Source organism: Trichomycterus rosablanca, chromosome 17, assembly GCF_030014385.1.
Source record: "Trichomycterus rosablanca isolate fTriRos1 chromosome 17, fTriRos1.hap1, whole genome shotgun sequence".
NCBI classification, from domain to species: Eukaryota; Metazoa; Chordata; class Actinopteri; order Siluriformes; family Trichomycteridae; genus Trichomycterus; species Trichomycterus rosablanca.
In genome coordinates, this window is record NC_086004.1 from 12,636,666 (window position 1) to 12,650,462 (window position 13,797).

Consider the following 13,797-nt stretch of genomic DNA (forward strand, 5'->3'; position numbering starts at 1 on the left):
CGTGATGATACACATTCTAGTGCACTATGTAGGGAACTTTAATGTGTTTGTAACGCGAACAGTTAGCATAATAGCCCAGTTAGCAGCTTCTAAGAGTTATCACCCGTATATCCTCTGGTGTGTGCAAGAGGTTTTTTTATTTCTTTTTTTCCCTTCGGAGGTTCTTACCCTTTTCTTGTTGTTGTTCTTACCTCACTGAAATGAGTTTTTGCAACTTGGGATGTGTGCTTTGTAGTGTTAAACTTTATATTCGTTGTGGAACTACTTTTTGGCGGAAGGTATCATCAATATTAAAGCATATTTAATATGAAATTCAGGGCTTCTTTGATTTATTTTCTTTCTTTATTTTGTAAAAACTGTTGTATAAAAGCAATAGAACACTCGAGGTCGTGTGTTATCGTGAATAACATCACGGCTGTGATGTCATTCACGATAACACACTCCCTCTCGTGTTCTATCCGCTTGTTAAGTCGTGACGTGTCGACCTTATGAAACGTCACATCCGGGTCCAAGTTGGCTAGTCCAAGAGGACTAATGAATAACAGCATACATTGATTACCAGGAAAAATTATCAATAGTTAAAATACCAAGTCTCCACTTCAAATAAGTATTATTTAACCAAACAGGAAATATTTATGACAATAAACATAGAAAATTACAATTAGTGCAATATTGCTTTTACAATATATATACAAAGGTTCAGAGGTTCAGCCTTATCTTATCTTATCATATCATAGTTGTTTGCGTTTGGACCCGGAAATGGTCCGAACGTCACGTGTGACGTCAGACTTAACAAGCCCATTGCTTAAAAATGACTAAAAATGCCATTTTAGAATCTGGCTAAAATCTGTCCAGTTCAGTTCACCTGTAGATAAAGGTTGAGATAATCTGACCTTGATTAATACCCATACACAAGAAGAAATATACTTAAAAATAACTTGATTTATTAATGATATGCAAATAACTCAATAATTAAAAAATACATCCTATAAGCAAGATAAAGTAGCTAAACCACCTATTTTTTTGTAAGATTATGGTTTCAATTTATACTCAAGCAGACATGCTTGGAACTTTAAAGACCGTAACCAGAGGTAAAAAATAAACTTCAAATTTAACAGCCTTTACTTTTCTTTTTTGTCCCCACTGTGTCCATTTGTAAGCTTTGTGAAGTCAGGTTTCTGTGTAGGCCACTGAAGTTCCTCTATCTGTCTACCAAACCTGTCAAACCATGTGTTTACAGACTTTTGGTATTTACTAGTCACCACAGTGGATCATTCAAGTCCACATACCTGATTTGGCACAGTTATTACGCTGGATGTCCTTCCTGATGCTGACGCAACCCTCTTTATTTTTATCTGAGCCTGGGGTCGACACTGAGAGCGCACTGACAAGTGCACCCCCCAATGGCTAGGCTGTAGTTTCACTTAGTGTTTCAATCAGTAATAATCTTTACCTCATCGTTTGTGCAACAGCATGGAAAAAAAAGCCAAGTTATAAACATGGTACCATGGTAATTTAAAAAAGCTACAATGAAGTTTAATAATTATGAATTTGTTTCTTGAACTGGAACACCAATGTTTTCCACACTGTCCGTTTTCACCGACGTGACTGAAGCTGTTGCCAAATCCCCCACCTATAAACAAAACATACAATAAAGTGACTACGCAAATATTAAAAAACACATCTAAAGTAAACAAAAACTAATCTTTTATTTACTTTGACTTTTATTTGATTGCAGACAGGAAGAACCTGAGATATTTCATGTTTTATCTGCTCAACTTCATTTCATTTATTATTAACCATCCATTCCTGCATTTCAGGCCTGCAACACATTCCAATAAAAGTTGGGACAGTAAAGCATTGACCACTTTGTAATGTCGCCATTCCTTTTCACCACACTTAAAAGACATTTTGGCACCGAGGAGACCAAGTGATTGTCACGTTCCACAGGCAAGCCAGTCCAGTACCCGTACCCTCTTCTTCCACAGCCATGTCTTTGTAATGTGTGCAGCATGTGGATTTGCATTGTCTTGTTGAAAAAATGCATGGACGTCCCTGGAAAAGATGACGTCTTGAAGGCAGCATATGCTGCTCTAAGATCTCGATGTACTTTTCTGCATTAATGCTGCCAACACAGAAGTATAAATGACCTTTGCCAAGGGCACTGACACAGCCCCATACCATGACAGACCCTGACTTTTGGACTTTTGATAACAGTCTGGATGGTCCTTTTCATCTTTGGTCCGGAGCACACGGCGTCCATTTTTTCCAAAAAGGCTTGGAATGCTGATTCCTCTGACCACAATACACGTTTCCACTGTGTGATCCATCCTAGATGCCTCCGAGCCCAGAGAAGTCGATGCCGCTTCTGGACATGGTTAACATAGGGCTCCTTTTTTACACAGTAAAGTTATAAGTGGTATTTGTGCATGTAACTCTGTATTGTAGTGCTTGACAAACATTTGCCAAAGTAATCCCTCACCCATGTGGTTATATCAGTTATTGTTGAGTGGCGGTTCTTGATGCAGTGCCGTCTGAGGGATCAAAGATCACAAGTGTTCAGCTTAAGCTTGCGTCCTTGGCCTTTACGCACTGAAATTCCTCCTGATTCTGTGAATGGTTTAATGATATTATGCACTGTAGAGGGAGAAATATGCAAAATCCTTCCAATCTTTCTTTGAGGTACATTGTTTTTAAACATTTCAATCATTTTCTCACACATTTGTTGACAAACTGGAGATCCTCTGATCATCTTTGCTCATCAAAGATTCAGCCTTTCCTGGATGCTGCTTTTGTACCAAACCATGATTACAATCACCTGTTTGGAATCACATCATTATTTAGTTTTTTTACCTCATTACTAGCCCTAAATTGCCTCTTTCCCAACTTTTTTTTGAATGTGTTGCAGGCCTGAAATGCAGGGATGGATGTTTATTAATAAAAGGCAATGAAGTTGAGCCAACAAAACATGAAATATCTCAGGTTCAACCTGTCTGCAATCAAATAAAAGTCAAAGTAAATGTAAGGAACACTGTGTTTATATTTTATTTGCATTTTCCATACTGTCCCAACTTCTTCTGATTTGGAGTTGTATTTTATCTGGTTGATGAGGTATCTTAGTTGTCACTAGATGGTTGCTAGGTTGCCAGGTGTTTGCTTTGATATCCAAGCTAGTGTTGATAAATAGTAAAACTGGTCCAACTAGTTCTGTGTTCCAAATGCAGACTTCAAACTTAAGCTGAGTTCTTCTTTTATAGTGGGGTATGGTGCAAAACATACATATTTTTGTAATTATGTTGCACACAGATCCACATGTGCAGAGGTTTACATGAAGTCAGACTCCATACTGACACAAAACAGCTTCACTGTTTAAAATTTTAATGTTTAATACATTCATAGTTCTCAACCTTTTTTCTCTTAGACCCCCGACACCTCCAGGTTAAAAAATGTGCCAATGGGGGGAGTTATGATATTATTCTTATCTTTCAATAAGAATAACAAAAGGGCTTGTGTTCTCACTCATGGGAATTTCACTGAATCTATTGGTTTGTTTGTTTAATTTTTAATGCCATGTCAGCTGCTATGGCTATTATCATGGTTAGCTAACAAATTCAGGCTCACTGAGGCACCCTAGTGGGCCGGGGCCCCCTGGTTGAGAACCACTGATTAAAATATTATAAATTTTTTAAAAATGTTTTCCTGTTTCCACTTTTCATATTTGTACACATTTTAATTCACAGTAAGAGACCGACAGTATTATCGAAGCAACAACTGCTTTGTTGGTTAACTAGATTAACCGGATAATCATTAACCTTGCTGATGCAGTTCAAAAGCTGGATACAAGAACGCCATTCTTAATCAGACCAATCAATCTGGAATAGATTCTGTGATCATATGTTAAAAACTATGTATCATATAAACAAACAAATACCTAGCAGAGGAATAAGTACAACCCCAAATCAAAAAGTTGGGACAGCATGGAAAATGTAAATAAAATAAAAATGCAGTGTAAATTACAGTAAATTACATTTACTTTGACTTTTATTTGATTGCAGACAGATTGAACCCAAGATGTTTCATGTTGGGTCTGCTCAACATTTTATTTGTAAATAAACCTCCATTCCTGCATTTCAGGCCTGCAACACATTCCAAAAAAAGTTGGGATGGGGCAATTTAGGGCTAGAAATGAGGTGAAAAAACTAAATAATGATGTGATTCCAAACAGGTGATTGTAATCATGGTTTGGTACAAAAGCAGCGTCCAGGAAAGACTGAGTCTCTGATGAGCAAAGATGATCAGAGGATCTCCAGTTTGTCAAAAAATGTGTGAGAAAATGATTGAAATGTTTAAAAACAATGAACCTCAAAGAAAGATTGGAAGGGATTTGCATATTTCTCCCTCTACAGTGCATAATATCATTAAACCGTTCAAGGAATCTGGAGGAATTTCAGTGTGTAAAGGCCAAGGGTGCAAGCTTAAGCGGAACGCCCGTGATCTTCATTCCCCTAGACGGCACTGCATCAAGAACCGCCACTCAACAATAGCTGATATAACCACATGGGTGAGGGATTACTTTGGCAAACCTTTATCAAGCACTACAATACAGAGTTACATGCACAAATGCCACTTAAAACTTTATGTTAACCATGTCCAGAAGCGGCGTCGACTTCTCTGGGCTCGGAGACATCTAGGATGGACCATCACACAGTGGAAACATGTATTGTGGTCAGATGAATCAGCATTCCAGGTCTTTTTCGGACAAAATGGACGCTGTGTGCTCCGGACCAAAGACGAAAAGGACCTTCCAGACTGTTATCAGCAACAAGTCCAAAAGCCGGGGTCTGTCATGGTATGAGGCTGTGTCAGTGCCCTTGGCAAAGGTCATTTACATTTCTGTGTTGGCAGCATTAATGCAGAAAAGTACATCGAGATCTTAGAGCAACATGTGCTGCCTTCAAGACGTCATCTTTTCCAGGGACATTCATGCATTTTTCAACAAGACAATGCAAAACCACATGCTGCACACATTACAAAGGCAGTTCAAAGAAGAGGGTACGGGTACTGGACTGGCCTGCCTGCAGTCCTGACCTGTCCCAAATAGAGAATGTGTGGAGAATTCTGAAAAAAAAAAAAAAAAATTGACAACGACGACCCCGTACTGTTGTACATCTTAAGACGTGTTTGCAGGAAGAATGGGACAAAATAAAAGCTGAAACACTAAATCACTTGGTCTCCTCAGTGCCAAAACGTCTTTTAATTGTGGTGAAAAGGAATGGCAACATTACAAAGTGGTAAATGCTTTACTGTCCCAACTTTTTGGAATGTGTTGCAGGTTTGAAATGCAGGAATGGAGGTTTATTAATAAATGAAATGAAGTTTACCAGATAAAACATGAAATCTCTCAGGTTCATCCTGTCTGCAATCAAATAAAAGTCAAAGTAAATGTAAATAAAAACTAATTGGATAAGAAGAGTTGCACTTTTCTTAATCACTAATTCATCACACAAAATGAGATGGCTCTAAGTTAATATTAAAGCTAATAACAGGCTAACTTAGTGCTTACCATATTACTTGTAGCATTTCCTGATGTTTTGGTATCTACGTTGTCACCTTTAGCAGCGTTACTCTTGGATGCAGCCTGAGGAGGTTTTAGCACCGTCTTCTCAGCTGATGCCTCATTTTCCTTCGTTGTCACATTGTCGTCAGTCACAGGTTCTTCCTCTGCGTGTTGAACTGAATCCTCAGCCGGAGCCACATTTTGGACGTCAGTCTCATCCCCGAGGTAAAGATCGTCTGCATTTCTCAAGGTTTCTACATGCCGAACTTCAGGCTCGTGGTTCTCTTGGTTAGGTAGGTTAGCCCTTTGGTTGGCTCTGTTCCCTTCTTGACCAGCGAGCTGTCTAGGTTGTAAGCGGTGATTGGCATCACCTCCTGCCCACCGGGCTCTGTTCTGTTCTTCTTCCATCCCCTGCAATGGAGGATTTTGTGGTTGCTGCTCAATTCCACCAAAAGGGTCTCGTCGACCACCTCGCAAAGGCCGTAAAAAGGCATGCTGGACCGCTGCTTGGCCACAACTGTACATGAACACCTAAAAAGGTTAAAAAGTTGAGACAGTTCGTAAATTGTTTTACTTTGGTATTCCAGTTGGTTGCTGGAGTGTTATAGTATTTTACATGATTGCAAGGGTGTAAGTAATTGCTATGGTCTCTGGTTTCTATGTGATTACCTTAAAGCCATAATTTTTTTTATGGTGTTGTTTGCTGGTTGCTATAGTATCCTAAAAAGAATGATAAAAAATGTTTTAATGCATTTTCTCCCCCTTTAGCCCGTCAATTGCCCAATTGCGTCATGCTTCCTCTCCGCCTATGCCGATCCCTGCTCTGACCGAGGAGATCGAAGCTAACCCACGCCCCCTCAGACACTTTGGCAGCATATGCATCTTATCACCCACACATTGACGAGTGTTGTGCCACCTAGCGTTGTGTATGGAGACACACCCTAAGAGCACTCTTTCCTCATCTCTGTGTAGGCACCTCTAATCAGCCAGCAGAGGTCATAATTGCACCAGTCTGACAGAGAGAGACCCATATCCGCCTCAGTCTCGCCCATCTGAACAACAGGCCAATCGTTGTTCATGTGACCGCTCATCCTCAGCCGACAAGGCAGAGCTGAGATTCAATACGATGTATTCGAGATCCCAGCTCTGGTTGCAGTGTGTGTTTTTACCGCTGTGCCACCTGAGCGGCTCCAAAAGTTGATTAAATTTAGCTTGCTTTTTTGCTAAGTGGTTGCTTAGGGATCTATGCTGCTATGGGAATGGTGCTATGGTCCAAATAGATGCTATGGTCTCTCATAGATTTAAGATGTTGCTTAGTGGTTAGTATACTGTTCCAGTAGGTTTTAGGTGTTGTGTATGCCATCCCAGGTGGTTGATAGTATACTGCTATGTGGTTGCTATAGTATCCCAGGTGGTTAAGCCATTTCAAGTGCTGCAGGTGGGTACTAGGGTGCTGCTAGTGTATGTACTGTATATATTTATAAGATCACTATTTGAAAGTAGGGATGCAACTTTTGCCTAAACACTTAAAATCATAACCTACCTTTATTGGTTTTATTTTAACATTAAATACATCACATTTTTATATCATCTAGGTGTAAGCTAATGAATCTTGTGTAATGAGTAATTATCGTTCCTGTCATGAATGTAACCAAAAGTGTAAAACATGACATTAAAATACTAATAAATAAACATTTAATGACAAAAACCGTAATGTTGGATAAATGTTGTTAAATGCAGAACAATAGCATTAGCCTTAATATCATGAGCAGAATGTAACAATAAACAATAACTCCATAAGCGATGCTAAAACACTGAAGTTCTTACCACAATAGCAGCCGTGATCAAAAGTAGAACCGGGATTTGAAGTGTGACTGGCAGGTCCTTAAATAAGGCTCGAAGAAACTCACTAATGCCCTGTCCTAAGTGTTTCAGAGGGTCAGTGATAAAAGTGGTGAGGGTCATCGTGATGGCCTGTGAAGAGAGACAGATTAAGTAGGTCAGATGAACACATCAGATTATTAGCTTCAATTACATGAGCTAAGCAACAAAATCTGAACCTTCATTGGAGGCACAAGTAGGATTGGGTTCACAACAAGGACTTCATAGTACATCTTACAAGGGTCATCCTGAAGAGTCCATGTAGTCCTAAACCACTCTGAAAGGAGATAAATTAAGCTGTGGTTATCACATATAAACTGTTTATATTGAATGTGTAAGACTGTAGGAGGCTAAAGGTTAATAGCTTCTTTTGAATGTGTGATATTAAATCCTAATGTACTGTCATGTGCATCCTGAATGTATAAACTCTAGGTTACAACACTTTGTGAAATGCAAAAATCTATGAAACACTTGATTTTATTTTATTTGGTGCCTGTAAAACACCCCGAATGTTTGGACAGAGGCATGTCTAGCACTGTGTTTCATCACCTTTCCTATTAATTAGACTTTTTAATAATTTGGAATCTGACGACACTAATTGTTGCAGTTTTGCAAGCTGATTTTTTTTGTCCATTCTTAACTGCTTAGAACCTAGGGTTGATGGCCACATTTATAAGGCACTTTGGATAAAAGTGTCTGCTAAATATAAACGAGTACAATTCAAGCAATTGAGGATCATGGGCCTTGCTCAGACCTCAGACAATGTTGAACAGTGAACCTTCTTATTACTAGCTCCGCCTTAACTGCTGCCACTGCCACAGCCTTAAACAAACACAAAGAAATTCTACATGGCTAGAAACAAATGATACAAAATAATGACTTACAAGGGTGTCCAAACTTTTGCACATTACAACAATTACTTTTTTACCCAAGTTTAACAAATCTAAAGTAACTGTGCATTAACATTTCATTTTTTCAAGTTTGCTTTTTTTTTTTTTTTTACTTTTTCACAATAATCATCAAGGGCCTGGAGTACCCAAACTGTTTAATTTAACTATATATACCAATCAGCCATGACATTAAAACCACCTCCTTGTTTCTACACTCACTGTCCATTTTATCAGCTCCACTTAGTCCATCTGTTTCTCTGCAAGCTTTGTTAGCCCCCTGCTGTTCTTCAATGGTCAGGACTCTCCCAGGACCACTACAGAGCAGGTATTATTTGGGTGGTGGGTCATTCTCAGCACTGCAGTGATACTTACATGGTGGTGGTGAGTTAGTGTGTGTTGCGCTGGTATGAGTGGAAAAGACACAGCAATGCTGATGGAGTTTTTAAACACCTCACTGTCACTGCTGGACTCCAGAATAGTCCACCAACCAAAAAAATATCCAGCCAACAGCGCCCCGTGGGCAGCATCCTGTGACCACTGATGAAGGTCTAGAAGATGACCAACTCAAACAGCAGCAATAGATGAGCGATCGTCTCCGACTTTACATCTACAAGGTGGACCAACTAGGTAGTGAGTGAACACAGTATTTTAAAACTCCAGCAGCGCTGCTGTGTCTGATCCACTCATACCAGCACAACACACACTAACACACCACCACCATGTAAGTGTCACTACAGCGCTGAGAATGATACCACCCAAATAATACCTACTCTGTGGTGGTCCTGACCATTGAACAACAGGGTGAAAGCAGGCTAAAAGAAAGTATATAGAGAAACAGATGGACTACAGTCAGTAATTGTAGAACTACAAAGTGCTTCTATATGGTAAGTGGAGCTGTTAAAATGGACAGTGAGTGTAGAAACAAGGAGGTGGTTTTAATGTTATGGCTGATCAGTGTATGCATCAAATAACCTAATTATGTATGCAAAGAAATTAGTGCCAAATTGAAATGCAATCACTACAGTGGAAAAATTTAAAATGCAATACAAACGTCATTGTTTTTCCATAATAACATTCAGAATACATGCCAAAACGAATAGCAAGATCTCTAATACATTGTTTTTATGTCACTTGACTTATTTACATTTTTTAATTGAGTAGCCCTTAACAACCTGTAACAGTGTGGCCACAGATGGAAAGTGGCAAGAAACTGGAAAGTTTGTAAGATGTTAAACAGCTCAGAATCAAGCAACTCACCTTTAATATTGTCCTTCCAGTCAAGTTTCTTCAGTCCAGTGCATTTCTCATTTACGTTCTCCATCTTTACAATGTTGGCCTGGTGCTCAGCAAAGGCAGTCTAGCAAAGTACATGAAATACAAATTGAAATGACACAAAAACAAAGCTTACTTAAAACTAAGTATGCAAACCACTTAGCTTGTTATACACTTTATTGTATTGTGGATTTAAATGGATTTACACCGATCAGCCATAACATTAAAACCAACTCCTTGTTTCTACACTGTGTCACTGTCCATTTTATCAGCTCCACTTACCATATAGAAGCACTTTGTAGTTCTACAATTACTGACTGTAGTCCATCTATTTCTCTACATACTTTTTAAGCCTGCTTTCACCTTTCTGCAATGGTCAGGACCCACACAGGACCACCACAAAGCAGGTATTATTTAGGTGGTGGATGATTCTCAGCACTGCTGTGACACCGACATGGTGGTGGTGTGTTAGTGTGTGTTGTGCTGATATGAGTGGATAAGACACAGCAATGCTGATGGAGTTTTTAAACACCTCACTGTCACTGCTGGACTGAGAATAGTCCCGTAGGCAGCGTCCTGTGACCACTGATTAATGTCTAGAAGATGACCAACTCAAACAGCAGCAATAGATGAGCGATCGTCTCTGACTTTACATCTACAAGGTGGACCAACTAGGTAGTGAGTGAACACAGTATTTTAAAACTCCAGCAGCGCTGCTGTGTCTGATCCACTCATACCAGCACAACACACACTAACACACCACCACGTCAGTGTCACTGCAGCACTGAGAATGATACCACCCAAATAATACCTACTCTGTAGTGGTCCTGACCATTGAAAAACAGGGTGAAAGCAGGCTAAAAGAAAGTATATAGAGAAACAGATGGACTACAGTCAGTAATTGTAGAACTACAAAGTGCTTCTACATGGTAAGTGGAGCTGTTAAAATGGACAGTGAGTGTAGAAACAAGGAGGTGGTTTTAATGTTATGGCTGCGCTGCTGGAGTAGCTGGAGCGCTGCTGGAGTTTTTAAATACTGTGTCCACTCACTGTCTACTCTATTAGACACTCCTACCTAGTTGGTTCACCTTGTAGATGTAAAGTCAGAGACGATCGCTCATCTATTGCTGCTGTTTGAGTTGGTCATCTTCTAGACATTAATCAGTGGTCAGTGGTCACAGGACACTGCCTACGGGACTATTCTCAGTCCAGCAGTGACAGTGAGGTGTTTAAAAACTCCATCAGCATTGCTGTGTCTTATCCACTCATACCAGCACAACACACACTAACACCCCACCACCATGTCAGTGCAGTGCTGAGAATAATCCACCACCTAAATAATACCTGCTCTGTGGTGGTCCTGTGGGGGTCCTGACCATTGAAGAACAGCATGAAAGGAGGCTAACAAAGCATGCAGAAAAACAGATGGACTACAGTCAGTAATTGTAGCACTACAAAGTGCTTCTATATGGTAAGTGGAGCTGATAAAATAGACAGTGTGTGTTGAAACAAGGAGGTGGTTTTAATGTTATGGCTGATCGGTGTATATTGGGCACACATTAGTTTTATTATTATGTATTTTAACCAAAAATGGTGAATTAAGTGGGACAGTAAAATTGTTAATTACTGGAAGACCTATGAACAATTATTAAAGAAACACTGTGGTGTACAAGTACCTTGTAGAGATAGAACCAGTTCCATATTAGACTTATGAAGAAGCAGATGGCAAACATTCTCCTAAACTGAACAAACCACGACACAGTGGACCACAACTCAGTGCAGATTATGGCAACAATGACCAGCACGCAGAGGGAAACCTGTATGAGAAAGAGTGAGGAAATTAAAAACAAAAGAAACAACCAAAAAACCCATAAAATAAACGCATATAAACCAAAATACCATTAAAATAGTGTATGGCTCAACACCAAACGTATCCTCAAAGCGCCACTTCCAGGCCTCATAGTCATGGAATTTAAAGTTGACAAGTATTTGGCTGAGAGCATTATCCAGAGCTCCAGTTCTCCATCTCCCATCATCATTAACAAGGTTTTGGATCTCTTCCACCATCTGCTTCGACAGTTTCACCTCAGCATCGTAGTGCTCTTCAGCACTGGCATCAGTGGGCTTTGAATTAAAAAAAGCAAAAGAATTAGTATCACACAAGACTATACAGAAATGTCTATGTGGCTTATGGAATTATCATACCAAGCCAATTTTCCCAATTTCCTTCAGAAGCTTTAAGAGGAAGCGCTTGAACACTGGGTGACACGTTGGATGTGGTTTAAAAATTTGCCCCTTCCTTTTGTGTTCCATGATCTGAAAGAAGTAAGGAAAAACATGATTTATTAACCCAAATATATTTGGGGTACTTCAGTTATGCACAACAAAACTATAAGCTACAACCTAACAATCTAACCCAATGCTAACTGGTGTATAAGATCATCATATGGAATAATATACTGTACATATATCCAACTTTGTTGTTATATTGTAGGGAAACCCTTTTCCAGTGCCAGCTTGACTGTTACCATGTATGAAAAAGTTCATAAACACATGAACAGAGCACTTTAATGGAGAGCCAGGCCTTTTCTCTGACACCAGTGTGTTTCCTTACAAATGCTTATTTGAATAAATAGGCACAAATTTCTACAGACACATTCCAATAGATTTATTGGGCAAAACCTTCCTAGAAGAGTTGAGGCTGCTATACACTGATCAGCCATAACATTAAAACCACCTCCTTGTTTCTACCTACACTCACTGTCCATTTTATCAGCTCCACTTACCATATAGAAGCACTTTGTAGTTCTACAATTACTGACTGTAGTCCATCTACAGTTCATCAGGACCCCCACAGGACCACGACAAAGCAGGTATTATTTGGGTGGTGGATCATTCTCAGCACTGCAGTGACACTGACATGGTGGTTGTGTGTTAGGATGTGTTGTGCTGGTATGAGTGGATCAGACACAGCAGCACTGATGGAGTGTTTAAACACCTCACTGTCCCTGCTGGACTGAGAATAGTCCACCAACCAAAAACATCCAGCCAACAGCACCCCGTGGGCAGCGTCCTGTGAACACTGATGAAGGTCTAGAAGATGATTAACTCAAACAGCAGCAATAGATGACTTTACATCTACAAGGAGGACCAACTAGGTAGGAGTGTCTAAAAGAGTGGACCGTGTGTGTGTGTGTGATCCACTCATACCAGCACAGCACACACTAACACACCACCACCATGTCATTGTCACTGCAGTGCTGAGTCATCCACTACCTAAATAATACCTGCTCTGTAGTGGTCCTATGGGGGTCCTGACCATTGAAAAACAGGGTGAAAGCAGGCTAAAAAGTATGTAGAGAAATAGATGGACTACAGTCAGTAATTGTAGAACTTCAAAGTGCTTCTATATGGAAAGTGGAGCTGATAACATGGACAGTAAGTGTAGAAACAAGGTAAATGGTCAATTACCCACTATATTAAGGTTGAATAATATAGTTGCATAGTTTTAAAGTCCGTTATAAGAAATATGAACCCCTCAACCCCAGCCCTTCTGCACCAGGGTCCACTTTTAAAATCCAAAATATGGTCACCCTATTGTAGGACTATAAACCTACTTGCCTCTTTTTGTAACATGTTGAGCTTGTTGGTACATTCGGTGATATCTGGACTTTCTGCTCTCTGACAGGACTCTGAATTGAAGTCTTTTCTCTTCGTTTTCCCGTAGCTGGAGGACTGAAAGAAGGTGGTATTTTAAGCAAAAGTTAACAATTCGATGTAATTCATAGTAGTTCAGAAGCAAGTAGTTTAACTATTTTATTTTACCTCAGCAGGCTTTTTCATGGTTTGTGTAGAGTGATCGTAGTTTAGCATGTCAAACGGGTCGACCCATTCATCATCGTCGTCAATGTTTTCGTCGGCGTAAGTAATAATAAAAAAGCAATAAACAACTAACAGATTGAAACAACCCCTTAAAATTAACATGTCTGAAATCTTGACTTAATACAGTTAGGGTGAATTATATAATATTAAAATAAAACACGGGTTAAAACGCCTACTCTGAGCCACATACTGGTCAGGTCGAGAAATTGAAAATGAAAGTGTTACCTATTTAGCAAGCTAACTAGTTAGCCAACAACATGCTAGCTTAAGCGGTCAACAAAACGCCATAACAAACAAAGTCGTTTCTAAAGTAAT

General features: G+C 39.6%; 1 protein-coding gene across 3 annotated transcripts; it reads right to left on the bottom strand.

Moving 5' to 3' along the window:
• Positions 1-922: 922 nt before the first annotated feature.
• clcc1 (chloride channel CLIC-like 1) lies at positions 923-13,797 on the bottom strand. 3 transcript variants are annotated; one of them, XM_063012583.1, is made up of 11 exons: positions 13,426-13,797; positions 13,222-13,335; positions 11,806-11,916; positions 11,500-11,724; positions 11,277-11,417; positions 9,586-9,685; positions 7,618-7,715; positions 7,385-7,531; positions 5,564-6,088; positions 5,382-5,416; positions 4,599-5,118 (listed from the first exon to the last, which is right to left on the bottom strand). In XM_063012583.1, exons 1-10 carry the CDS (start codon positions 13,582-13,584, stop codon positions 5,408-5,410), a joined length of 1,629 nt encoding a protein of 542 aa, XP_062868653.1. In that variant the 5' UTR covers positions 13,585-13,797; the 3' UTR covers positions 4,599-5,118; positions 5,382-5,407. The 3 variants fall into 3 exon arrangements, with proteins under 3 accessions (XP_062868651.1, XP_062868653.1, XP_062868652.1); XM_063012581.1 differs by lacking the exons at positions 4,599-5,118; positions 5,382-5,416 and adding an exon at positions 923-1,633; XM_063012582.1 differs by lacking the exon at positions 4,599-5,118 and having other exon boundaries at positions 5,329-5,416.